The 25552-nt window shown below is 40.9% G+C and overlaps 1 protein-coding gene across 10 annotated transcripts in view; it reads right to left on the bottom strand.

Moving 5' to 3' along the window:
* HSPG2 (heparan sulfate proteoglycan 2) overlaps positions 1–25552 on the bottom strand; it is a 2126006-nt gene that overhangs the window by 1734030 nt on the left and 366424 nt on the right. For all 10 annotated transcript variants that reach the window (XM_044063227.1, XM_044063230.1, XM_044063231.1 and 7 more), the window contains exons 2-3: positions 21691–21817; positions 7956–8033 (exon numbers count right to left, since the gene is read on the bottom strand). In XM_044063227.1, coding sequence (XP_043919162.1) covers positions 7956–8033; positions 21691–21817 — 205 coding nt within the window. The remainder of the gene's footprint in view (positions 1–7955; positions 8034–21690; positions 21818–25552) is intronic.

The following is a 25552-nucleotide window of genomic DNA, read 5'->3' as shown; positions in this document are numbered from 1 at the left end:
TCTTGACGAGTGGATGGGAGATCGTAGGTTTACCCCTGGGATCTCTTCTGTGTCCCTACTAGACAGAGGCACAGTAAACTAACCTCAAAATGGCTATCTTCTGTGATCTACTATACAGAGGCACAGTCAACTAATCTAAACGGGTGGCGAAAGCCAAACACACTCTGGCTAGGCTTATAAATGCTCTAGGGCAGATAGCCTAGTATCAACCTATGAACCTATGAACCTAGAAGAAACCTTGGTTCCCCCTGTACATGATTTCTCCCATGACAGCTTGAGAGAACAGCTACAGCCACAGCTCATGAGGTGAAGTATTACAGTTGGTCACTTAAATTACAGCACCCTGAATTCCATTATATGAGGTTATTCAATTAACCAGATGCTGTTTAAAACAACTTTTTTTTTGGGGGGGGGGGGTGCAGCCAAAAGTACAACTGTATAAGGAACTTCCCACGATAGTAGGTGTTCACTGCTTCATCGCTGTAGTCCTCATAACCACTGGAACCTCCACTGCAGTTGGCCTGACTTTGAGAGCTTTGCAAAATTCCCCTTCTCAGTCAAGTAGATAGTTGTATCTGTTGGTCATTGGCACATTTCCCATACAAAACAGGCATATAATATCACCATCTTTAGTTCTCATCCATACCACTCAGGGCAAAAGCCCAAATGACCCTGGACCTTCAGCTCCTTATTGAAATGTTGGGACTCAAAATGTCACGTCTCAATATGCTGAAAAAAATTAAAATTTAGAAGCCCTTAGATGTCCAGCACAAAAACAAAAAGAAAGGGGTAGGTGGGTTGGCTATATGTGACAAGTTCCTTATACATTTGTACTATGTTCATAGTGTAGATCATAAAAATCATAAAATACAGCTCTCCATTTGCATCTCCTACTAAAGAAAAAGGCCACTAGGAGATCAGTAGAAGATCCCTGAAATTCATGTGCTTTTTTTCCACTAGGGTACTCTAGTAGCTAGCCAACTGGATCCCCCCCCCATTTGCCCCATCCATCCAAGGGTCCAACTTACTGCTGTGACCAGGTATCCCTCTCATAAAGGAATGCCACTAACAGCTGGAAGGTACCTAACTACCCCACAGACTGGGGAAATACACAGGTTGACCCTAGCAGAGGGTATCATCCACAATAAGACTTGTGCTTTTAATTATCCTATTTTTGGTTACCTCACACCAGTCTAAAAAAGTACGACTCCCAAAATAACAGCCACTGATACACATGTACTTTCAAATATACACCATGCACAACCACAGCACATAACGATTACGTTTGGTGGTTGCATACGTGTGGTCCTTCATGCTGCCTTTCTGCAACACCTAGCCTTCAGTACGTGTTACTAATATAGCCAATCATGCCATCTTCCTCTTCCCCACGATGGGTGAGTTAGCACAGCATGTCAGTCTATTTTGACAGGCAGCCTCCTGATGTATACAGGCTACTACTCAAATGCAGGTCATCTGGGTCACGGGCAGGGTTTTATCCCACTGTGCCACGGAGACAGCTAACAAGGTTCTTTAAACTAACTGCAAACCTTCAGATCCTATCATTTAGGACTGCAACTACAATGCATCTGGTTAGAAGAATAACAACTCATCACATTCTCAGTTCATAGGTCCCTTTTCTTCTCATCTGGACCCATCTCTTTATTCCTCTCTCAGAAGGATTACAGTTCAAATTCAAATTAACACACTTTTTGATTATTTGTGGACTATAACAAAGGTGGGCTTCAGCTTACTTAGGTTTACGTGAACTCAAATCTTTATTTCACTTTATAAGGCACTTACAACAGTAATAACTCTTCTCTGGTGTCTAATCAATACATTAACTATATTCCCCTTGCCTCCTCAACATTTCATGGCCATGGGTTGCTAATGTATAAAAGGCTATGTCTGCTAGACAAACAAAAGAGCAAAAATAAATTTTTGAATATTTGCTTTATAAAAGCATTTGTATGTAACAGTTACCTCAGAAACAGTCTGTCCCTTTCCAATTGTCCATATAAGACAATGGTCAATGTGAACTTACTCAGCTGAAATAGCAATCATTCTAACCTTATTTCTTTCTTTCTTTATTTATTTATTTACCAGGATCTTTTCCAGCCATAACACAGGTCATGATGTGACGGATAGCACAGCATATATGGATGTAGCACAATTTTGGAAGGTAGGAGGATACTGGAGCTTTTCTGCAACATCAGCAGAATGGTTTGGCGGGACAGGTATATCTCACAGGGGATACTGCTGCCCTGAAACAGCCTCCCACCCACATAAAACAAAGCTCATCCCTGTTCAAATTCAAGTACAACTTGGATCTTTGGACAGGAAACAGAAAATGTACCCAAAGATTGCTCCCTGTACTACCAATGGACACAGACAGCTCCTAAATGCTTTAATTCATGCATTGGTCCCTTCAAATTATCTATGATATGATAGTTACTGTCACGGGGTAAACTATAATTATCACCCATGGGATGGGTAAAGCTAATCTAACACCAAATGGGATAGGCTATAATTCAAGCACCAAAAGGGAACTGGCTAGACTTAAAATGGCCTTCAAGGGCAGCTACCCTAGTACTTACCTATCAGCCTATTAACTTGCAGAAAACCCATGCAGGCAAGGGTAGAACATGTAAACTCCTCACAAACAGTGACTACAGCTCAACATTGAACCCCAGGCTCTGAAGCTGTGAGGTAGAGATCTTAACCACTATTCTGCCATACCTACTATCTCTATTCATTTTTATGGCACTTGTTCCACTAATCCACCATACCTACCATCCTTTCATCTATATGACACTTATTCCCCTAATTCACCATACCTACCACCCTTTCATCTATATGGCACTTGTTCCATTAATCCACCATACCTACCATCCATTCATCTATGTGGTAATTGTTCCATTAATCCACCATACCTACCACACATTCATCTATATGGCACTTGTTCCACTAATCAGCCATACCTACCACCCATTCATCTACATGACACTTGTTCCACTAATCCACCATACCTACCACTCATTTATCTATGTGGCATTCATTTATATGGCACTTGTTTCACTAATCCACCATACCTATCACCCATTCATTTATATGGCACTTGTTCCACTACTCCAACATACCTGCTGTCCATTCATCTATATGGCACTCATTCCACTAATCCACCATACCTTCCACCCATTCATTTATATGGCACTTGTTTCCTTGGTTAAATATCTTTCTCCTAAGTTTGGAGCCTTGTTTTGAGCAAGGATAATGGCTTATGGGTTTCTTTCAGCTCCAACCTTCTTCATTATTAACTCCTATGAACATACAGTCCTTGTACTAACCTTTTCCTACCCAAATACTCCACTTTATTTTTAGGTTAAAAAGAGACATTGACTCTTCATAGAAGAAACAGACCTAAGGCCAGCAGGACAGCAAAGGTGGAGTAAAGGGGGTTGCTGCCCCATGTGGAAGATGTTGGGGGGTGGGCTGATCATCACTTCAGAAGAATTGGTGAGCAGGAATAAGTGCATTACTGACACACACACACACACACACACACACACACACACACACACACACACACACACACACACACACACGTTTACATACTTGAACACATTGGTTGTCTTGTAGTACAAGCCTTGATACATACTAGCATTCTATGGGCCCATTAGATTACTGTTTTCTAGGGATCTAGGTCTGTTTTCTCCACCAAACAAGGATGTAGCCCAAATATGTTTTCATGAGACTCACTTACAAATATTGTGTTTTTTCAGACCATATTTTATGCACAGCTATCGAATGATAATCAAAATCAAAAGAATTTTAGACAAAAAAAAATCTAAAAATGATGAATGCAGATATTAAGTGCTGGGGGTGCAACATTACCAACAGTATGCAAATACAAAATGGAATTCTGTGGCTACACCCCTCTCATCAAGGACTACCTGCTAAACCTTAACACTGCATACATTCTGATGGCTCTATCAGTTTTCTGCATATTAACTTACTGTGCCTCTCTATTTTAAATCTTGTCTAATCAATAGCTGCTGAATAATATTGGTCATACTACCCTGTAATTTGTGTAACTGATCAGAATGACCAGTTAATCTCCAGCTCTCCCTTTTTTTCTTTTTTTTTTTTGTAGAAGTTTGTCTCATGAAAGCAATTCACTCGAGTATCTATTCATGACACAAGCTCCATTTGCCATGTAGGACTGGCATTGAAACTACTTATTATTTCAATGCAACTACAATTCACAGGACTTTTTACTTTTTTTTTGCATTTTTTCTTCTACTTCTTGATATAAAATGCATCACAAGTTGGGAGGCTTGGGAGGGTGGCCTAATGGTTAAAGTGTTTGCCTTGCAAGCAAAGGGTACATGGTTTGAGTCTCACAAGGGATAATTGTCTAAGCTTAAAATGGCTCACAAGGGCAGTTAGCTTAGTACTAATCTATGAACCTATGAAGTTGACTTGACCCAAGTATGTAATAATTTTACTGACCAACCCACAATATCTAAGGCAATAATCAAAGATACTTGGTGCAGGGCATAGCAACACTTACTAGCTATCACAAGCTACACATCTGTATCACAAGTCCAGAGTTTTATTCTTAGTATCTGTGCATGTAGCCAGTGCAATACTTCTTCAGCAACTACTATGAGTCAGGAGTATATAAATATTAGTAAGAGTCATATATTTTGCATTAACTATATTGAAAGATAAAAAGGAAAGCATCTTTGATTTCTGGCAGAATGGTAACTTGTTTTTTACAGAAATTATTTTTCCCATAAATGCAAGTGTTCCAGTTCTTGCAGTTTGTATGTTTTTCTATGCAACATATATTGTCATAAGTAGGAAGTGTCAACTAACCTGGCTACCACAGAAGATAGCCATTGTTCCTGGAACTCTAGGTTCATTGTTACACCTAAGAGATTTTTCCATCTTTGCAATAAACCATGTTGTGTGGAAAATGCATTCTTATTTATTTTCCAATTTACATACTGGGAAATTAACTGGAATAGACATAAATACATATTTTAGCTTTACATTTTTGCAGGAAGTAAGCCTTCTCGTATGATCTCAGTCATGTAAGTGAGCTTCATTCCAACATCTCCCTTACAAATTTAACTCCAAGCTCACGTACCATTGGGGTGAGGGAGGGGTGTGTCTTGGCTTGTGCAGATGGAAACACACATACCAGACTTTACAGAAGAGTCTTCATCATTGCAATACAACCTCTATTGTACTGGAATGTTAATTGTTTTGTACATAACAAAGTGCATTACATCTTTACACTTTGCAGGAGGGAAGCCTTCATGCATGCATCCCCATGTGGTGAATTCACATTAGACTCTTCTTTTAAATATATAACACCAAGATTCAACACAGGGTTATTCCTTAGTGTGCATGGATGGAAAATACTCTATTCTTCCAAAACTAGCTCAACCACAGAGCTGTAATATCTAGATATCAGTATGTGTGTGAGGGTAATGGGGTTTGTTGAATGAAAACATTTCAGTTTTGGTACTTTAAATTTTAGAAGAGCCATTGTTATTACAGTGACACAGCAAATAACATTTATGCCTGAAAATGAGATGTTCTCATGTTCGATTTTTGGCTGGGATGCCTTCTGTGTGGAGTCTGCATGTCTTCCCTGCATTTGCATGGGTTTTCTCCGGGTGCTCTTGTTTCCTTCCACATAACAAAGACATCCAATAGGTGGACTGCACACTCTAAATTGGCCATAGGTGTGAGTGTGTAAATGAGTGTGTGCTATGGAAGAACAGCCGCAGCAGGGCTAGCTATCTGATGGTGTGAACCTTTGGCTCTAGATGATTGTTAATCCTGAAGTGACACCCTGACCCCATGTGCAAAAATTGGAAAAAGGGTTTGTGGGTGGATGAGTTGTTACTTCTAGCTTGATTATTTTACATTGCCAAACTGTGAGCAGTAGACTATGCTTTGGCATGCTTTACTATAGTAGTATAAAGCACAACTCAACGGTCTTGCTTGAACCTATAATAATACATCATTGGTATATATTTCTCGGAGGTACAGGCCAACATGGATGGACTGTGGCTGACCAAGTTCGCAGATGACTGCAAACTGGGTGCCATAATCGACTCTCCAGCCGTCACAAGCATCCTCCAAAAGGGCCTCTTAGAAATAGACAACTGGTGCCAGAGCCATGGCCTCAAGCTAAACGCCAAAAAGTGTATAGTCATCCCCTTTGGCAAAGTGCCCACAAATTACCACATAGGTGGTAATCCATTAAGTACAGAAGAAGTAATTAGGGACCTGGGGACCCAAGTTGATAGCAATCTCTCATTTGACAACCACGTGGCCAAAGTGGTTAGAAAAACATTTTATATAGCCCACCTAATCATGAAGGGATTCACATCTAGATTAGGGAGGTCATCGCCTCTTTACTCATCCCTCATCAGGCCCATAATCGAGTACAATACCCTTTTGGGATGTACCTTACAAACACCTGCAGCAACTGGAAAGACCCCAAAACCTCACCAAGAGGATCAAAGGGCTCAAACAGATGCCATATGCTGCCCGGTTAAAGAAACTCCAGCTCTACTCAGTGGCATACCGCCTGCTCAGAGGTGACATGTGCCTGGCGATAAGGCCACCGTCCAACCTGGAATTAAGGGACATGCTGCCCAAAAAATCCAAATCCCATCGAGCTACACGCCGAGAGACTTGAACCTCAGCACTGAAATAAATAGGACATGCTGGAGGGACAGATTCATAACCCAGAGGCTCCCTTCACTCTGGAATAAAATCCCAGTCCAGGTTAGGCAGAGTCCCTCACTGACTCTCTTCAAGAGGAATCTTGATGAGTGGATGGGAGATCGTAGGTTTACCCCGGGTATCACTTCTGTGTCACTGTTAGACAGAGGCACAGTATACTAACCTCGAAAAAGGGCATAGCAAAATTAATTTAAAATGGGTGGCGAAAGCCAAACATACTCTGGCTAGGCTTATAAATGCCCTAGGGCAGATAGCCTAGTATGAACCTATGAACCTATGAACCTATTACAATCATTATTTGGATCAAGGAAAGATGACCTGTAACTATTACTTAAGTACCTACACAATGGCCAACAATTTTAACAGATTTTCTCTCCTATTTTTGAAAAATGTTTTTACTTTGTTATTTTCCACTGTTTCAACAAATTAGACAAAGACAGAGCAACTAAACATTATCAGAATGTAAGTGAATCATATGCTGAGTGCAGCTTTACTTGAAGACCTTCTCTATGAACTCCTGACTGCACAACTAGTCCCAAACGGAAACAGTCTTCAGTAAAACTTTCTCTGTCCTCCTGTAGACAGTCTCCACCCCTCACATTCTACAGAGCTATTAGCTCTGAAAAAGGAGAAAACATATAACATACAGGACCTGATAAATAAAAACAGTCAAAAAGAACTTGTCACAAAATTAATAAAAAATAATACTTTTACCTCACCACCAGATTATTTGTAAGATAAATGACTACAAATAACACAGTGGAGATGTTTTGACCCAACAACGGAAAACAGTTTATGCAGTAAGACAAACATGCTCAGCATAAAAGCTATGTGAGTTTGAATGTGGGGCACTGTGTGTCACTTTTAATGCTGTCAGAAAACTGAATGAAATAAAACAGCATGCTTCATTCTATAGGAGACATATCGTGCACTTTGGGAAAGTAAATACATCGGCATGTCTGCAAGATGCTGCTACTTTGTGATGGAAAAAAATTAAAAATCACCTCTGTTTACAGTACTGTACAGAGCTCAACACTGTTTAGATTCACACATAATGAATAAAATTAATAAAAAATTTATTTAGTTTAATTCCATATTTAAAAGAACATTTGAAAAGGGTATACACCATTTAAATACAAATGTAATACATTTTTGCTACAGATTAGCTGAAGTAACACTGTTCTTACCTACGGTATAGCTGACCACAGTTGAGGCAACAGCTGGTGTTGGGGTTGCACTGCCTTCACCTAATTCGCCGCTGCCATCTGCATTACAAAAAAGAAAGCATTATCTAAAATATGTGCAGGTCAAAGTAAGCCTGCAATATATATTAAGAAAATAGGAAAATATCTGGGAGTAGTTCACAGAAATGCATTTTCTGAATACTGTGAGAAAAATAATCTCTCCCTTCATCCACCCCTCAGAAAAAAAAAATCACAGTAGCACCACCATATAACAGAGCTGTTCAATGCTACTTAATTTACGAAATGCTAAATATGGGCTGTCTCAGAGAAAGGAAACAGTTCTTCAAGTTGGTAACCTTGCTTTTTCACAACTGTTATTTCAACATTAAAAAGCTCTTACTCTGACGTTGGGGTTCTGTCAAGGCGTCTTTACTCGGATCACTTGGGGACGGAATAAAGAGTGATATATGACATTCACTGAGGTTGCAAGCAGGTCAGAGAATGGCTTATCCCACTTGCAGAGCATTTTCCTGGCTACTTATAGGCTCAGAAACTCTTCAAAAAGCATCAGAAGACACTGACAGCTTGTTGAATAGGACACCGGCCTCTTTTGGGATGCAAGTCACACAAACAAAATTTAACCTGTGACTTATCCACAGCAAATTCACATGACACTTCTGCAAAAAGTATAAGAATGTTTTCCACCTTGCTTGCCAATACACTAAGCCACAGCCACATTGTCCAATTGCATGGACAGATGCCCCTTTGGTAAAACATTCTGAAAAGTCAAGATAAGAGGACCACGGTCACCTCCAAGACAATGATGTGTAACTGTTTTGCAAGAATGACATCCTCCTAAACATCTGCCCACTTAAGTGCTCCTCACCCAGAAGCACATGTCTGTTGTGACAGGGTTGTCCAAGGCTAAGGATCTGATGGTAAAGAGGGGTCTGAAATTAACTCACCATTGCTGGTATGACCTGTACACTTTGGATAGCCTGAAAGGAGGGGGGGGGCTCACTTGTGAGCACTGGACATGGAGGGAAAGATTTATTTATGTATTTATTTTATTTTATTTTATTTTACATTTGTTGACCGGGATAGTCCGACTGGATACATGTCCATTTTCAGTGGAGGCCCGGGGAGAAAAGCTCCACAGAGAAAAAACAGAAAACGTATAGGTTTACAGGTACATAAATGAAAGGCATAACAAATTAACATTCTTTTTGCTTTCCTTGGCATGATTATTGTATCAACAAGACAGTAAAGAATCCAGCTCAAAATTACAAGTACAATACAAGTTCAAGAGACAAATGCAAGAGACAATAATGTTACTATGTTCAAAAATTTCTACACCATTGCAGGGTTCCAAGAGACCATGGAGAAACTGATTACAGTAGAACGAACTAAATAGGGTAGTAGTCAGTTTATTTACAAATTATTTGATGCCAAAAAAGAGGAGAACCCCAGTTAGCTAGTTCAAGTAGGATAGGATATGCTGTAGTTCAATTAGCAACTAGTCTGGATTTGCACATGAGCATAGCCAATGTGCCTTAAAGAATTGTATAAGATGTTTTTTTAAATTGAGAGAGGGAGTTAGTGAGTCTTAAGTTGTTAGGGAGGGAGTTCCAAACCTTTCCTATTGTATTGGCGAAGAGAGCATCGCCCATATTATTGGATTTGATGGTTTGGACCAGAGATCTGTTGGAGGAGCCAAGACTACTTAGGTTAGAGTAGGGGTCAGTAAGTTATTCAGTGAAGGGGTTTTGTCAGGTTTCTTAATGATTTTAAATGCTACAGAGAGTTGGTTTAGTTTGAGAAGATTGGATAGTTCTAACCAGTCAAGTTTCTTTAGATTGTGGCAGTGGTGAGTTCTATAAGGAGCCCCTGTTATAAATCTGGCAATGTGATTGTAAGTCACGGATAGTTTATTAATATCGCATATGTTGAGGAAAGAGAATACAGGTGAGGCATAGAGAAGTGTGGAGAGAAGATAGGTACGGGCGATAGTTAGTTTAGCATTGGGAGTTAGGAAGTTCTTGATTCTATACAAGGATCCGAGTTTCTTATTTACAGCTTTTATGGTCTGGCTGATATGCAAGTCAAATTTAAGTTTGTTGTCAATAGTCACCCCTAGTAGTTTAGTGTTGGTATCGGGTTCAATTATGGTCCCGTTTTTAGACTGAACGGAGAAGGTAGTATTGTTAGCTTGTGTATTGTGTTGCACTAGAGGACGAGCTGAGGTGGGAAAGAATAGTAGTAACTTAGTTTTTTGGGTTTAGGATGAGATTCTTCTCAAAGAGCCATTTTCTACTGTAGCAAAGCAGTGTTGGGTTGTTACTTCTAAAGCAGGAGAGTGACATCTGAACAGATAAGGGTGGAGTCGACTGCATATTGGATGCATATGGCTTTGGGGATGACTGAATAGAGTTCGTTTATGAAGACGGAAAAGAGAAGGGGACCTAGTATGGAGCCTTGGGGGACACCTATGGTATTGGGTAGTAGTTGAGAGAGCTTATTTTGCCATTGGACTGCCTGTTGCCTTCCAGAGAGATAAGCAAGGAACCATTTGAGGGCTGAAGTGTCAAAGTGGAAGGTTTCTAGCGTGTGGAGAAGTAGTTGGTGATTGACCATATCAAAGGCTTTTGACAAGTCAAGAAAGAGAGCGGAAGATATTTTTCTGTTATTACGATTTTTATTAATTGAGTCAGTAAAAGAAAGGAGGGCGGTGGTAGTACTATGGTGGGGTCTGTAACCATGTTGGGATTTGGTCAATAGGTTATTTAGGGTGAGGTAATGGAGAAATTGTTTATGAACACATCTTTCCATGATTTTGGCTATTGGAGACAAGATTGCTATGGGTCTGTAGTTGGATGGTTCGGTAGAAGAGCCACCCTTATGGAGTGGTATGACGTAGGATATTTTCCCGATCGAGGGGATAGTGGACTCGGTAATAGTTCGATTAATCAGGATAGAGATAGGATAGGCTATCGCATCTGCTGCTATTTGTAAGTATTCCGCTGGGAGTTGGTCTGCCGAGAGGGTGGTTGGTTTGAGTTTCTTCAGTAAAATTCTGATGTAAGAGGTGGGGATAGGCTGTAATTTAAAGAGGGGGAATGTATCCTCAGAAATGTTAGCTAGGGGAGAGGAAGGATGGGGTAGTTGATTGGCTAGATGGTATTTCAAATAAATAAAAATAGTATTGGTGACATGGGTAGGTAAAGCATATCCCCATCCATAATTTGGAAGATTATGTGCATCAGATTACTTCCTTAGAAGGTGACAGACAATGTCCACAAGGGTATTAGGAACAATATCCATTTCTGTATCGCCATCATGGGCATTAGTTAGAGCCTACCTAATAAGTGAATGACTACCACTGCTACCACTGACCCTATTAGGTCAGCTATTTAATAAACATTTTGGTGAAGACAACAGATATCCTTAAATCCACGTCTGCCCATCTCCCTCTCAAAGCAGTCAGTCACCACAGACACTTCAGACTTTTCTTGAGGAGCAGTTTCAGGAAGGCTAAAAGTGCAAGGTATGTGGGACACCAAGGACAGATGCAAGCACATAAATAACAAGGCAATGCTTGTTCAGATTAAGGCAGTCAAATCTCTGAACCATTTTGGCCCCCTGATGCATCTTCAAGTGGTTGCAGACAATATCACAGTTATGTGGTACATCAACAAACAAGGGGGAACCAGGTTATACCCCCCTTGCAGATGAGCCACATTAGCTTAGGATGCAGTTTCATAATACAATCTCATCCTACAGGCATTCTACATTCCGTCAGTGCACAATTGTGTGGCAGACAAACTGGAGAGGATCAAGGCACACCCTCACAAATCGAAATTAGATCGGGGGTCTTCCAAGATTTGATCCACCTGTGTGGAGTTCCTTAAGTAGACCTCTTTGCCTCCTCTCTGAACAATCAACTGGCAAAATTCCATTCCAGGACTCCATGTAAAAATGCCTGGAAGACAGATACCTTTTCTTTACCTTAGGACATGGATGTTCATGTATGGTTTTCTACCCTTTCCACTAATAGGTTCATAGGTAGGTACTAGGCTATTGGCCCTACAGCCTATATAAGCCTAGCCAAAAGATACCCTGGCTTTTGCCACCCAAGAAAATTATTTTCCTGTGCCCCTGTTGAGCATAGCCACAGAAGTGATCCCCGGGGTGAATTTCCTAACTCCCATCCAATCATCAAGATTTTTCTTGAAGAGTGCTAATGAGGAGCTTTGTTTGATATAGATAGGTAGTATGTACCAAAGTCTCTGGGACAGGACTCTATCCCTCCAGCATGTTCTGTTTATTGTGGTGACAAGGTTTAGGTCCCTTGAGCGTGTAGCTCGGAGGGACTGGGATTTCTTTAAGTGGAGCATGTCCAACAGCTCTGGGTTGGACATAGCTTTGTATGTTAGGCAGAGATCGCCTCTGAGTAGGCAATATGTGACGGAGTAAAGCTGGAGTTTATTGAGATGGTCTGCGTAGGGCATCTGTTTGAGGCCAGTAATCCTCTTTGTGAGGTATTTATGCGGCCTTTTCAGTTGTAGATGTCTTGTGAGGTACATAACAAAAGGGGCATTGTACTCTACAATGGGTCTAATGAGTGATGAGAAGAGGGGAACAATGACCTCTTTTTTCCTGAATGAGAAACCTTTTGTGATGAGGTGTGCTACGTAGAAGGATTTCCTGACTACTGTGGCAATGTGATTATCAAAGGAGAGACTACTGTCCACCTTTGTCCCAAGGTCTCTTATCACACTTTTGGTGTTAAGTAGACTACCGCCTATGTGGTAGTTCATGGGTAGAGAGTTTTTAACAAAAGGGATGACAATGCACTTTTTGGCACTGAGCTTGCGGCCATGGCTTTGACACCAGGCATCTGTCTCAGTGAGGCTCTTTTGTAGGATGTCCACATTGTTAGGAGTTTTGATTATGGCTCCTAGTTTGCAGTCACCTGCGAACTTCATTACACAAAGACCTTCTGTGTTAGCCTGTACTTCAGAGAAGTAGATACCAAACAGGAGAGGATCCAGGACTGAACCCTGTGGTACTCCACTTGTCACTGGTCTAAAGTCTGATTTGGAGTCTGCTACTTTCACAGTGGGGGTTCTGTCAGTGAGCCAGATGGCAACCCATCTTGTGACATAGGGATTTATACCTAGTTTAGTGAGTTTATCTATAATTCCAGAGGGGGGATGGTGTCGAAAGCCTTGGCGAGATCTAGATAGGCTGTGTGAACCACCTTACCCTTATCTACGGCTTTGGTGACTGCTTCAAAGAAGTCTATCAGGTTTAGGAGACATGATCTGCCTTTTGCAAACCCAAATTGGGTGGGGTCCAGAATTTGGAGATTACCAGTATCATTGTTTATAAGTTCCATGATGATACATTCCATAGCCTTGCAGACCAGGCTCATCAGGCTAATAGGGCTGTAGTTCCTGGGTCTGTGGTGGCTCCCCCTTTGTGGAGAGGGATAACCGTTACTGTGCGCCATTCGGTGGGCACAAAGTCTGAGGTGAGGCTATGACTGAACATGGTACTTAGGTGGGGTGCCAGTTCATTCTGTAGTTCATTTGGAATGCATCCTGGGATATTGTCAGGTCCCATGGATGCTGTGTTCTTGGCTTTGGAGAATGTGTTTTTTACCTGTGAAGCTGTGATTACAGGAACTTTGCATTCTTCCGGTATACAGATGGGCCCTTTAGGGGATGAGAGGGGGGTAAAGTTAGCACTGAACCTATCTGCCAGGATATTACCAATATCAGTTGGTTCTGTATATTTAGTGCCACTGTGCTGTAACTCAAAGCAGATCTGAGTGTTGCCATTGAGATTCTTGACACAGCTATAGAATGCTTTGTGGTTGTCTTTAGAATCAGTGGTGATTTTGTTTTCATAACTAGCTTTGGAGGATTTTATGAGGGATCTCAGCTTCCTACTGAGGCTGACCAGGGAGTTCCTCCAAATATGGGATTTTACTCTTTTTTGCAGCAGTTTCTTTCTTCTGTTGTAGAGTTTGTTTATGGCAGGGGACCACCAGATTGACTTCCTTTTTTTGGAGGACAATATTTTGGTTCTGTTAGGGATTGCACGATCCATGCACTCATGTAAGTGCTTATAAAGTGCATTTGTGTAGGATTCAGCAGTCGTACCTCTATCGTCCATCAGCATGGGTGTAGTGAAGTTTTCCACTTCTGTCTTAAGAAGCGTGAAGTTGGCTTTGGAGAAATTATTTATGGTGGTTTCCCTAATGGGGGGTGGAGGCGGGATGTGGATGTCTAGGGTGATTAGCTTATGGTCGGATCTGACCAATGAGGAATTGACCTCTGGTGTGCAACACTGGTTGCCCATGTTGGTAATGGCCAGGTCTAGGACATTGCTCCCCCTGGTGGGGTGTGGATAAGTTGATCCAAGGTGCTGGAATTTATGAATTCCAGAAAACGTTGAGCACAAGAATTCATACATGAGGTGGTGGGGTAGTTAAAATCGCCTATTATTAGGGTGTTAGGTTGTACCCTAATATTTTATAGTGTATTAAGAAATGAGGAGTGGGAATCCTGGGGCATGGTGAGGGATCTGTAGCAAGCTACAATATGGATTGTGGTCTTGTCCAGAGTTAGTCGCACTTTGATAATCTTGGATGCATTATGCTGAGCAACTAACCTGGAGGTGTAGCTATCCTCAATGAATAGGTTAGATGGCCGAAAGGTGTGGTATGAATTATAGCCTGGTAATGCAGGGGTGCTCTCTGGAACCTTGAACCAGGTCTCTGTCACTGCACAGATGTCGATGTTCTCCATTTTAAGGAGTGCCTTGAGTGATTGCATTTTGAGGTTTAGACTTCTAGCATTGAGTAGCATTACCCTCAGATTTTGCTTGCTTGTACCTGTTATGGTGGCAAATTTGCATTTGAACCTTGCCTAAAAAAGGCACTATAGGGGGTGGCAAGAGCCTTAGCCAGTATCCAGAATCCCATGGGCGACAGGTGTAGGCCATCTCTGGCAAAACATCGTGGTTTGTCGATCATGTCATCTCAGGCAGACAGATACTGGATCCCCTTAGAATGACACCAGCAGCTTAGCCAATTGTTGAAGAAAATAATTTTGTCCTTGTACTGTGGTATCATTCTGGGTGATGGCAGGATGCTACTCAGGGCTAGGGTCATACCTGCCTGGGCTACAAGATCGGAAACCTCCTCCATGTCTCTTTTCATGTAGTCCAGGGAGGTATGTCTCAGGTCATTCACACCAACATGGACAATGACAGGGTCATATTTGTACTTGTTGTGGAGTGACCTAAGTGCATGCATTGTGTGACAGATCCTGGCACCCGACAGGCAGCTGACAGTAACTTTCTCCTTGTTTAGCCTGGTGAGTGGAACATCAGTGTGCCTGACTATAGAGTCACCTATGACTAGAGTGCTGGGTACGTTGTTATGCCTTATGGGCTGTGGTTGAGTGGAACACTGAGTTTGTGGGCTATGTGTCATTTGGGTTGTATTGGGGGTGTAGAGGTTCCTTGAGTTTCTGCTTTAGAGGTCCCTGTTGCTTGGGCAGAATTTTTATTGAGAGCCTCCGTGAATGTTGATGTGTGTTTTGGGTTTCTATGTGTGTGTTTTGGTGCTGTATGTTTTGAGGGACTAAGTGATGAATGTGGTGTGGTGCAAGTGTTTACCTTCTCCTCTTGACTCTCTAGTTCAGTCTTGGGTGAAGACAGCTTTGTTTCCAGTTTGGCTATATAAGTGCATCTCTCACAGGTTGTAGTGTTGGGTGGTAGAAGGAGAGGGTTGTCTGTGTACATGAGGCAATTGCTGCATTGCCCCAAGATGCCCAGATTCATCAGGTAGACAGGAGAAAACACTGGGAGCTCACCCTTAGACATGCCTGGATAGGTGCTTGTTTTTTAAGTACTAAAAACTGTTTTCGTCTAGAAAAGTGATGAAAGTTGAGTGCTGTAGTAATTTGTAGCTTATTTAGTGCTTTTAGTGAGTTCTGAACAAGTGGTAGGCTCAAAGTAACAAATTTGAGTGCTGAAATTAAATAAATGGCTAGTTCTAAGAAACAAAATTAATCTAGAAGGCTTCACTCCAACACAGAAAGGTTTGGGAGCTCAGAAACTTACAAATAGCCCTGGATACAGCAAATCTGTATCTGGACTAGACTACTTACAGGAAAGGCAGGAAACAAGCTTAGATTTTTTTTTTTTTGTAAAGTGGAAAGGGGAAAGGAGGAGCAGAAAGTAAGTGGGTTGGCCTTCTCAAATGTTCTCCCTGGATTAGGTAGAATGCGGTAATGACACTAGACTGGGGGGAGTGTCCCAGATCAAATTTACAGTAGGGGCGGGCAGCTTCAAAGCCACCAAGTACAAGAACACGATACCAAAACAGAGGGAGGGTGGGAAACAATATGATACACTCCTTGGCAGGAAATCAGAACAAAAAACCCCAAAAAGATGCTTAATAAATGTAGACAATTTCCAGTTAATACCTCACACACAGTGAAACTAGCTAGAAAAGTATGCAGCAGACAATAAAAGTGCTATAAATAACTCGTAAAAATAAGCAAAAAAACAGGATACTTAATGTTATATATTACAGATCCGAGTTTGCTCAGTGCCCTTCCTCCGATTAGCTCAGTGTGAAATGGCAGAAACACTCACAAGTTAACTTCTTAGGTAACAGAAAGTTGAAACCTGAAACAACTTTAAAAAAAAGCCTGAAAGAACCAATGAGGTACTTTCTCCAAGCTGTAGTCCAGGCAACCCCAATCAGCTAATGACCATAAACAATCCCCTCTCACTGAAATGCAGTACGGCTTTGGCTAAACTAAGATGGCCTTCAACATGTGTTCAGACTCACAGCCTCCACAAACAACTAGGCCCAAAACACAAGCCTGGACATGGACAATGCTACAAATACCCACACTACTTAGGTAGAATAAAAAACTGCAGAAATGTTTATCAAAGGAGAAAAGCAGCAGTGAGCCTTTAAATGAAATTTTTAAACCAATGAAGAAGCAAGGAGACTCTAGAGAAAGCTTTTAACTGCAAACAAGTTATATGATACACTCCTTGTCAGGAAATCAGAACAAAAAGCCCAAACAGATGCTTAATAAATGTAGACAATTTCCAGTTAATACATCACACACAGTTAAACTAGCTAGAAAAGTATGCAGCAGACAGTAAAAGTGCTATAAATAACTCATAAAAATAAGCAAAAAACAGGATACTTAATGTTATATATTACAGATCCGAGTTTGCTCAGTGCCCTTCCTCCGATTAGCTCAGTGTGAAATATCCAGGGTACTTCTGAAGATTCAGACGGAATTCCCCCCAAATCACTGTGGTGACTCCCTTCTAGCCCAGGCAACCATGGTTCTCCCTTCTTTTGGAAATGGCCAGGGGCAATTACCACAAGCCTCCTCACACAAGAGCAGGGATATCTGATACACCTTGACATGAGTCATCTTCAGCTGACTCACTGGATGATAAGGTCTTAATTCCTTTTAGGAACCTGTTTACTGTGGATGTGCAGCAGGTACAAATGGAAGCAAGAAAGCCTGCTACTAGAAAATCATACATTAGCAAATGGAAAAGATGTTCTAGTTGGTGTCAACAACATAGCCTGCACCCATTCAGGGCTAGTTGTTCTCTGAATTTACAATATTTCTTATTGCTCTTACAATATTTCTTATTGCTCTATCAGGGTTCATTTATCAGCCCTTTCAGAACATCTCCACAAGGATCCTCATCTTTCAATACAGTCTGAAGTTAAAAAGTTCTTGAAAAGGGGTTCGCATAACAGGCCTCCAAGAAAACTGGCGGCCCCTCCTTGGGATCTTAATTTTCAAAGATTCAAAGTAAACGTTACTGTCATTTAGGACCACACACGTGTATCCTAAACAAAATTCAGTGCTCAGCTCCTTCTTGAGATTACATACAAAAAGTAAAACTACACATACAAGTAAAAGAATACACACAACTAACATATACAATCCTACTCCCACTACCCACACAAAAGGGCAGAAATATTCCAATACTTGAATACAGAATAAGTATACCCTCCCCTAAGTTATAATAACAGTCCCATTTAAATAAAAGAGACATTACCTATTGCGCCATGCCTAAGTTGTCTCTCTACTATTGCACTTGATAGGGATAATACAAATAAATATTGCACTTACTTGGAATTTATGAGGTATAAATTGCACAACAGACTGTAGATGTTTGTGAAAAAAAGAAAGAACTGACTTAATGTCCATTTCTCTGGGACTTATGCCCAAGTTCAGAAGTCTGATCACTGTTGGGTAGAAACTGTTGTTGAATCTGGTAGTCCTGCATCGAATGCTGTGATATCTTCTGCCCGATGCCAGATGCTTAAACAGTCCATGCGTTGGATGCATGGTGTCTTGTATTATTTTGGTGGCCCTTCTGATGCTTCTTCCAGAGTAAAGTTGTTGTAAACATGGAAGACTGGTACCCGTTACTTTCACTGCAACCCTCACCACTCTCTGTGGTGCCTTCTTTTCTTTAGCTGTACAACTACCAAACCACACTGTGAGAATACTCTCAATAGCTCCTCTGTAGAAGGTGGAGAGGATATGAGGCAGGAGCTTAGCTTTCTTCAGCCTTCTGAAAAAAAAGGAGGCATTGGTGCACTTTCTTGACCAGCTGCCTGGTGTTACTTGAACATGAGAGATCCTCTTATATGTGTACACCAAGGAATTTTGTATATTTAACACCCTCTACACTCTCACCATTGATCATTTGCACTGGGTGGTTTGTTCTCCTTTTCTTGAAGTCAGTGATAATCTTTTTAGTTTTGCATACATTCAGGTCAAAGTAGTTCCCATCACACCAGCTGATCAGAGATGCCACCTCCTCTCTGTATGATCTTTCATCCTCTTTTGCGATAAGTCCCATGACTGTGGTATCATCAGCAAACTTGATGATATAGTTGGACTTGTGCTTTGCATAGCAGTTGTGAGTCAAGATGATGAATAACAGTGGACTGAAAAAACATCCCTGTGGAACTCCGGTGTTAATCTTGATACAGTTTGATGTGCTCTTACCCAAACTCACTCTCTGTGCCCTCTCAATCAGGAAGTCCAGGATCCAATTACAGAGATGCTTACTGACTCCTATATATGCCTATAAATCCTATATCCTATATATGCTATATACAATTTGTGTTAGAGATCTAACATTTGCTCCATTTGAACCAGATAATCTGGCTGACTTGAGGTTTTTAACTTGGAAAACAGTTTTCCTGACTGCTCTGACTTCTGCATGAAGGGTATCTGAGTTGCAAGCTCTTATGGTGAGTCAACTATATCTAATTTTCCAAAGGGATGGGGGTTTCTTTGAGAACTACTCCTTCTTTTATGCCTAAAGTGGTACCCAAGATTACTTTAAGCCAAACTGTCCATCTCCCCATTTTCTTTCCTGAACCTAAAGATGATGGAGAAAGCATACTTCATACTTTATACTCTGGATATCCACAGACAATTCAGGTACTACCTTAACAGAACTAAATATTTCAGATTTTTAGATCAGTTGTTTATTTCTTGTGAAGGTAAAAAGGGACAACAACAGACTATTTCTTTTTAAGTGGCTGCCTAAGGCTGTTACCCCTTGTTATATTCACTATAACAAATCTATTCCCAATAGGGTCAAGGCCTACTCTACCAGGACCTTGGCTCCATCTATGGCTTTTTGGAAAGGATTGGATTCTAGAAGTACTCTAGAAGTTGCTACTTGGTCCTCAGTGCATACTTTTACAAAGCACTATAAGCTTGATTCCTCTAATATGTCCAGATCAAGTTTTGCTAGGACCATTCTCCAGGGGCTCCTGGACTCTTCTCCTTCCACTTCCCAAAAGAAGTTAGCTATGGTAATTTGCCCATATAGCTAAGTGATCAATGCGATGACCATAGTAGCTGCTCCCTCCCTCCCTCCCCTTTGTTTTTGGTGTGTTTTTTTCCAAAAGCTTATTTTCTCAATTCCAGAACCTTCCCTTGCCATGACCCTACATAGTCTTCCTTCCCTTTATGTACCCTCAAAAGGACCATACTTAGTACCTCATTACACCTCTCTCTCCAATGTGTCTACTATGCATTTGCATAATTTTATACAAACAAAAAATGTTATTGTTGACCTATTGAACTACATCAATGTAAAATTGTTACTTAGCTTCTTTTTAATGCAACTTTAACTTTATGCATGTGACCCAACATATGTGAATCTTTTTGCTATAACTGCTATTATGTCAATATTGTTTAAAATTGTACTTGTTTAAAATGTACTACTGGAGCTTTTCTCCTCAGGTCTCCACTGAAAATGGGCCACAAGCCCAGTTGGGCAAACCCGGTTAACAAATGTCAATAAATAAATAAATTAATTTATGACAGGGTGTGGATAGTTATATATTTTTTTGTTCCTAGCATTGTCCTTTCTGGGCTCAGACTTTCTCTCTGCTGGCAGAAGAGCTCTGAAGGGTTTCATATCCAAACTTATCTTTTAATTATTCCAGAAAGACATGTATAGAAACTAGGTAAAGGTCCCCTATAAGCACAGCAGACACAACTTGTTAACAAAATTAAAGAGGACCAACCACGGCTAGGTGCAAAATAACTTTAATAAAATAACAAAGAATAAGCACTTTCACAGCCGTTTTTTCCAACTGAAACATATTAAAACAAGCAGCTAAACCTTTAAATAGCTCATTGGGCCAAAGACCACTATTTAACTTATTAATCAAGATTTAAAAACATACAGACACTTTACTAGCATGTTATAAAAACACATAAATATTTGTCTAGTCTTAAGCCTCATTCTATGAAAAACTATTATAACACATCTAGTCAGTGGGGAAGTACGCATGCACGTAGTAAAGATTTGATAGAGACAGCTTTATTAATGCCTGGTGTCTTATCTGCATTGAAGTGTACTATCCACCTGAGTTACGCTAACTTAGTCTTATTCTTAATATCCCCTTTCCTGTAGCTCTCTCTAATGATTTCCATAACTAGAAACCTAAACTTATGCTCTGCACCACATTCATCAGTATGCTTCGCTAGTGCACTACTCTGTTTATTGTCCATTATACACTCCTTAAGGGATCGGTTCGGCTTACCTATATAAAAGACTTTAGACTCCAAGCAGAAGCCATAATAAACAATGTTCCTGGTGGAACAGTCTGCATAAAAATTAAACTCTAAAACCTTCCCTTTGTGTGTATGTAAGAATGATGGACCTGTATAAATATACCTACAGGCATTACAGTTCCTACCTGGGTAAGTCACATGTCTCTGTGAAGTAATCAGTGCTTTATTTACTTCAGCCCTGTAGCAAAGCTGTCTCTTTAGGTAAATGAAAATAAGGGATTATCACTGAAAACTCCAACTGATTCTTTTGAAGCCTTCAAAATGTTCCAATTTCTTTTAATAATGTTGCAGTAGATATATACATTACTACAGGAGGTCATTGGGACTCTGATATATCTTTCATTACTCATAGGTGGACACACACACACACACGCACACAGAATGCATCAGAGCTACGGTAATACCACAGGCTTTTGCCTGAGGTTTACAAATACATCTGGCATGAGAAAATTCAGATTTTTTAACTCATTTTAGATGTGGTGAGGAAGCCACTGAGGAGAAAGCTAAAAGGCAAAAAGATAGGAGCAGACATGGAAACAGGGCAATTTACTTTACATTACCTCCAGATACATCAATCAGGTCTTCATCATCTGATTCAAGGGTATAGCGACTCCATCGGCTGGCACCGAAATGTTCTTCATCTCCTGGCGACGATACCTCATCTAGCACTTTTGAGGAGTAGACAGCCTGTAAAATTATAAAAAAGTAAAATGTTAAGAAAATTAAACAATTAAATTGCATCAGGAACAAAAAAAAATGTAGACAAAGAATTCTAGGAAACGTTTATCTGATCCTTACTATAACCTGAACTTCAAATCTGATTCAGTGCAGCAGAGGAAGAGAGCTGTTTGCACATCCTTCTTGGGAGAATAGGGTAGTGACAGTAAGGCTAATGACAAACGCAGTATTGGTCAAAGCTGGTCTCCACAGGTAGTACAAAACATGCAAATGTGTTCATTAGTGCTACTGACTAAAAGCGCAGAACATGTCACATGGCTCACTTATGTTGTTCCTGCTCCAAGTTACTGACCTGTTAAAATGGTGACAGTCTAATGTACCCACATAAAACTGCACACTATGGCTGCTCTTGAAGACTGTGACGGTAATGAGGCTTTAGAAGAGTGTGGGAAGATGCTGCTTAAATACTGACTGAAGCCTGAAGAACATATACCCTAAACATGGATCCACATTAAATCAGGAATGCATCTTTGGATAGGGCATTTTAACATGATGCCTATAGAAAACAAATATGCCTGTTAAACAGGGGTATCTTTAGTCAGACAACGAGCTAATCACACAAAAGTCACTTTTAACTCCCAGTGGTTGAGTCTTTAGATCTACAGTACAACCTGGAAATAAGATTTAATTTGCAGAAATACAATCAACCACAAATGGACTGACAATAAATTGTGTCCCCTTATGGTACATTTAACCCTCCATTTTCAGAACTATAAGAAATCATAAAAAGAACTGACAAGAAATATTCCTCCTTATTCTACATTTGTTTATTACATTTGACCTACAACTAAAGACAGTAAATGACCTTGATGATTTTCCTAATTGTTTACTCAAACATACAGCTGCAGAAGCTTTATTAAAAACTTGGGATAACAAAGGAGAACCACACAGACAATGGCAGGCATCAATCACCATCTTGTTACACTGCATAGTTACCACGTGTTTCTCCCCTACTAGAATGCATTCATTCATTAATTTATTCACTTGTTCATTCATTTATTCAATCATTCATTCACGGATATGGGGGAACAGGAACCTATCCCAGTACTTACTATGATGTGGGAGCATATTTCCCCTTACTGGGTGTTTGCAGTTTTGTTCTTTTACTATGGTGGCATGACCATGTACTTAAAAGATTTAACAAAGGGGGGTTATGGGGAGGAAATCAGCAGACTGCCTGTTAAAACATTGACAGAACATATATTATGCAAAGTGATGCTCATGGTACAGCATTTATTTTTCATTTGTAGTGGCTAAAAATGTATTCTTAGATATTTGACATGAATGTCAGTCTCATACCAGAACAATATAAATACAAGACCATCACATGATGATGAGCAATTTCAGCAATGTCTAAAAAAGATGCACATTAATCTGCAGGGGCAGAGAAGTAAAGTGACCGGGCCACATGTTCCAAATGATGAAATCAAAGCACACTTCTACAGGGGCAGAGAAGTAAAGTGACAGGACCATATGTTTCAGATGATGAAATCAAAGCACACATCTATAGGGGCAGAGAAGTAAAGTGACAGGGCCACATGTTCCAGATGAAATCAAAGCACACTTCTACAGGGGCAGAGAAGTAAAGTGACAGGGCCACATGTTCCAGACAAAATCAAAGCACACTTCTACAGGGGCAGAGAAGTAAAGTGACAGGGCCACATGTTCTAGACAATGAAATCAAAGCACACTTCTACATGGGCAGAGAAGTAAAGTGACAGGACCACATGTTCCAAACAAAATCAAACGCACTTCTACAGGGGCAAAGAAGTAAAGTGACAGGGCCACATGTTCCAGATGATGAAATCAAAGCACACTTCTACAGGAGCAGAGAAGTAAAGTGACAGGACCACATGTTCCAGATGATGAAATAAAAGCACACTTCTACAGGGGCAGAGAAGTAAAGTGACAGGGCCACAGTTTCCAGATGATGAAATCAAAGCACACTTCTACTGGGGCAGAGAAGTAAAGTGACAGGGCCGCATGTTCCAGATGATGAAATCAAAGCACACACCTACTAGGGCAGAGAAGTAAAGTGACAGGGCCACATGTTCCAGATGATGAAATCAAAGCACACACCTACTGGGGCAGAGAATTAAGGTGACAGTGCCACACGTTCCAGGTGATGAAATCAAAGCACACACCTACTGGGGCAGAGAAGTAAAGAGACAGGGCCACATGTTCCAAATGATGAAATCAAAGCACACATCTATAGGGGCAGAGAAGTAAAGTGACAGGGCTATATGTTTCAGATGATGAAATCAAAGCACACATCTATAGGGGCAGAGAAGTAAAGTGACAGGGCCACATGTTCTAGATGAAATCAAAGCACACTTCTACAGGGGCAGAGAAGTAAAGTGACAGGGCCACATGTTCCAGACAATGAAATCAAAGCACACTTCTACAGGGGCAGAGAAGTAAAGTGACAGGACCACATGTTCCAAACGAAATCAAAGCACACTTCTACAGGGGTAAAGAAGTAAAGTGACAGGGCCACATGTTCCAGATGATGAAATCAAAGCACACTTCTACAGGAGCAGAGAGGTAAAGTGACAGGACCACATGTTCCAGATGATGAAATAAAAGCACACTTCTACAGGGGCAGAGAAGTAAAGTGACAGGGCCACAGGTTCCAGATGATGAAATCAAAGCACACTTCTACTAGGACAGAGAAGTAAAGTGACAGGCCCGCATGTTCCAGATGATGAAATCAAAGCACACACCTACTGGGGCAGAGAAGTAAAGTGACAGGGCTACATGTTCCAGATGATGATATCAAAGCACACACCTACTAGGGCAGAGAAGTAAAGTGACAGGGCCACATGTTCCAGATGATGAAATCAAAGCACACACCTACTGGGGCAGAGAATTAAGGTGACAGTGCCACACGTTCCAGGTGATAAAATCAAAGCACATACCTACTGGGGCAGAGAAGTAAAGAGACAGGGCCGCATGTTCCAGATGATGAAATCAAAGCACACTTCTACTGGAGCAGAGAAGTAAAGTGACAGGGCCGCATGTTCCAGATGATGAAATCAAAGCACACACCTACTGAGGCAGAGAAGTAAAGTGACAGGGCCACCTGTTCCAGATGATGAAATCAAAGCACACACCTATTGGGGGAGAGAAGTAAAGTGACAGGGCCACATGTTCCAGATGATGAACTCAAAGCACACACCTAATAGGGTAGAGAAGTAAAGTGACAGGGCCACATGTTCCAGATGATGAAATCAAAGCACACACCTACTGGGGCAGAGAAGTAAAGTGACAGGGCAACATGTTCCAGATGATGAAATCAAAGCACACTTCTGCAGAGGCAGAGAAGTAAAGTGACAGGACCACATGTTCCAGATGATGAAATGAAAGCACACTTCTACAGGGGCAAAGAAGTACAGTGACAGGGCCACATGTTCCAGACGATGAAATCAAAGCACACTTCTACAGGAGCAGAGAAGTTAAGTGACAGGGCCACATGTTCCAGATGATGAAATCAAAGCACACTTCATGAGGGGCAGACAAGTAAAGTGACAGGACCACATGTTCAAGAGGATGAAATAAAAGCAAACGTCTACAGGGGCAGAGAAGTAAAGTGACAGGGCAACATGTTCCAGATGATGAAATCAAAGCACACTTCTACAGGGGCAGAGAAGTAAAGTGACAGGGCAACATGTTCCAGATGATGAA

This window comes from Protopterus annectens, chromosome 2.part1 (genome assembly GCF_019279795.1).
Source record: "Protopterus annectens isolate FY-2018-M chromosome 2.part1, PAN1.0, whole genome shotgun sequence".
Classification (NCBI taxonomy): domain Eukaryota; kingdom Metazoa; phylum Chordata; order Ceratodontiformes; family Protopteridae; genus Protopterus; species Protopterus annectens.
The sequence above is the reverse complement of the archived record's forward strand: the minus strand, read 5'-3'. Positions and strand labels throughout refer to the sequence as shown.